A 2769-nucleotide genomic window follows, 5' to 3' on the forward strand; every position below is an offset into this window, starting at 1 on the left:
GAACATTCTGGAAAATTCTAGGAAATGCTGAGATTGTCCTCCTCCGGTGTCTTCTGGAACAGTGTAAGGCCCCAGGACGCTCACCAGGAGCTCTGGAAAGCATCCTAAGAATATTTAGAACGTTCTACAAAATTCCTCGAAATGCCAAGGACATTCCCTGGGCATTCTAGAACATTCTAGAATCCTGGAAATACCCACCAGGCGATCTGGAAAATTCCAAACCCCAAGAACCCATGAAGGAATCTCCCCGAATTTCCTGGAAGCTCCCGGAATGTTCCAGAATGTCCCTGGCGCCAACCAGGATGTTTGCACAACCTTGGCCCCGCCCACTGCGCCCCCAGCCCCGGCAATAAATAGACGCCCGGTCCCCGCCAGCTCGGACAATGATGAAGACGATGGCGATGAAGATGACGACGGTGACGAAGGCTCTCCTCCTCGCCCTCGCGTTGGCCGTGGCCTGCGCCGACGTCGACCCCGCCCAGGTATCCTGACTTCACATCACGCACTCGCGCTGTGTCTGTGGCCATATCATTCATTCGCGTCATTTCTTCGCCTCCCAGATCTCGGGGCCCTGGCGCACCTTCGCCATTGCCGCCGACAACCTGGAACAGGTCCAGGAAGGGGGGCCGCACCGCATGCTGCTCCGCCATATTGAGTGCCAGGAGGACTGCAACGCCCTGAACGTCTTCTTCTATGTCAGGTGAGGGGGCGGGGCCAGGGCAGACAGGAGAGGCCAGAGACAGAGAGCCAGGGGGAGCAATCGAGCCCAGAGAACAGGGAAGCCAGGAGCAGCCAAGCCCAGAGATCCCAGAGAGAGCGAGAGAGCAGACAGGAGTCATCGAGCCCAGAGTCAGAGAGCAGGCGGGCTAGAGGGGAGTCACGGAGCTGGGAGAGAGCAGACAGGGATAGCCGATCCCAGAGTCAAAGAGCAGGCCAGGGGGGACCAGGCGAGCATAGGGAGAGAGAGCAGACAGGAGTCATCGAGCCCAGAGTCAGAGAGCAGGCGGGCAGAGGGGAGTCATGGAGCTGAGAGCAGACAGATCCCAGAGTCAAAGAGCAGGCCAGGGGGAACCAGGCAAGCCCAGAGGGAGAGCAGACAGGAGCAGTGGAGCCCACAGCGAGCGGCCATGTTCCTGGTCTCTTATTCAGGAAGAACAGGGTCTGCACTCCACACACGGTCGTGGCCCGGAAGAACGCAGACGGCATCTACACTGCTGACTGTGAGTACAGAACGTTCCGGATGTTCCAGACAATTCCAGATGACCCCAGGGAACTGTCTAACAGGCCCTGGGGGAGTGTCCTGAATGTCCCAGAATGTTCCGTAATGTTCCCAGAAATGTGCCAGGATGTTGCACAATGTCCAGAATGCTCCAGACAGTTCCTCGATGTTCTAGAATGTTCCAGAATGTGCTAGAATTTTCCAGAATGTTCCAGTTATGTTTCAGACAATCCCAGAATGTCCCAGCATGCACTGGCATATCCCGCACACCCACCTCTCTCCCTACAGTCGAGGGCCAGAACTACTTCCAGCTCGTGGGGAGGGACCCCGACAGCCTTATCGTCATCAACAATAACGTGAGGCCCGACGGCACCGCCACCCGCGTCAGCTTCCTTTTTGGTGAGCCCCCCTCATGTACATATGTGTACTGCCGGCACCCGCTAGGAACACGCACCATGACCCAAGAGTCTGACCTCAACTGTATACAGGGGAAGGGGGGCTGCATGGCCAGGCATATACAGTCGGTGCCCACTGGATAAAGTGAGTGTATACAGTTGGTGCCCGCTAGACATGGTGGGCATACAGAGTTGGCGCCCACTAATGCTAGTGTGTACAGTCGGTGCCCACTAGAGGGGGTGAGCGTATGCAGTCAGCACCCACTAAAGCGAGCGTACACACTCTTGCCACAGTGAGAGCGCCATTCACAGACAACGAGTCGCTGGGGCGCTACACGGAGCTCACAGAGCAGTACGGGATCCCGCGGGAGAATATCCTGCGCGTGGCCGACACGGGTGAGGCTTCCGGGGGCTTCCGGGCTGACCCGGCGCTGACTCGGCTTTCCCCTTCTGACTCGGCTTTCCTGTCTCTCCAACAGACACCTGCCCACCCTGAGGACGCCTGCCTTGGAGAAGGTTCAGAACATTCTAGAACATTCCAGAACCGCCCCGCCCTTCAGATGATTTCTGCCCCTGCTCGCCTCAGCGTCTCCTCCCACCGGAAAATGTGCTAGTATGCTCCGGAATGTTCCAGAATGTTCTGAAATGTTCCGGGATGGTCTGGATTGTTCCAGAATGTTCTAGAATGCTTCAGAACGTTCCACAGTTGTTCATCTCTGGCTCCCTCTGCTTCCTGCTGTTGAAATATACTCGTCCCCAGCATGGACCCAGTTGTTTAAAATATTTTTCTTATTTGATTGACAGGCAGAGCGAGCTGGTGAGGGGACCGAGGAGCACTTCCGGGTCTCCCTACACTGTCAGTCACCCTTGAGTGACAGGGGGTGGGCTCTGTGGTCTTCTGATGGCTGTCAATCAGCCCTGAGTGGCACTGGGTGGGTTCTTCCAGTCCCCACTGGCTGTCAGTCACTCGCCATCGGGTCCCCAGGGCTCCATCCAGGTCCCCAGGGCTCCATCCGGGTCTCCAGGGCCCCTGTGCACCTGTTATATCCTTGTGAGTGACCCGGATTGATGTCTGGGGATTGTCTCAGAGCCCCATACACCTGTTATGTGCTTGTGAAAGGCCCATATGTAGGACCTGGGATGGGCTCAGGGCTC

At 57.0% G+C, this 2769-nt stretch overlaps 1 protein-coding gene across 1 annotated transcript; it reads left to right on the forward strand.

The window, feature by feature from the left end:
• Positions 1–383: 383 nt before the first annotated feature.
• LOC133753980 (female-specific lacrimal gland protein-like) lies at positions 384–2110 on the forward strand. The gene is made up of 6 exons (XM_062184619.1): positions 384–482; positions 561–700; positions 1150–1220; positions 1508–1618; positions 1909–2010; positions 2094–2110. The coding sequence occupies exons 1-6, from the start codon at positions 384–386 to the stop codon at positions 2108–2110; spliced, it is 540 nt and encodes a 179-aa protein (XP_062040603.1).
• Positions 2111–2769: the final 659 nt, after the last annotated feature.

The sequence above is a fragment of the Lepus europaeus genome, chromosome Y (assembly GCF_033115175.1).
Source record: "Lepus europaeus isolate LE1 chromosome Y, mLepTim1.pri, whole genome shotgun sequence".
Classification (NCBI taxonomy): domain Eukaryota; kingdom Metazoa; phylum Chordata; class Mammalia; order Lagomorpha; family Leporidae; genus Lepus; species Lepus europaeus.

Excerpts from the sequence above, each read along its gene's own strand:
- LOC133753980 (XM_062184619.1), top strand. The coding sequence starts at position 384 with ATGATGAAGACGATGGCGATGAAGATGACGACGGTGACGAAGGCTCTC. Across the intron at positions 1,221-1,507 it reads CGGCATCTACACTGCTGACT|TCGAGGGCCAGAACTACTTC; the intron begins GTGAGTACAGAA and ends CTCTCCCTACAG. Across the intron at positions 1,619-1,908 it reads CCGCGTCAGCTTCCTTTTTG|TGAGAGCGCCATTCACAGAC; the intron begins GTGAGCCCCCCT and ends CTCTTGCCACAG.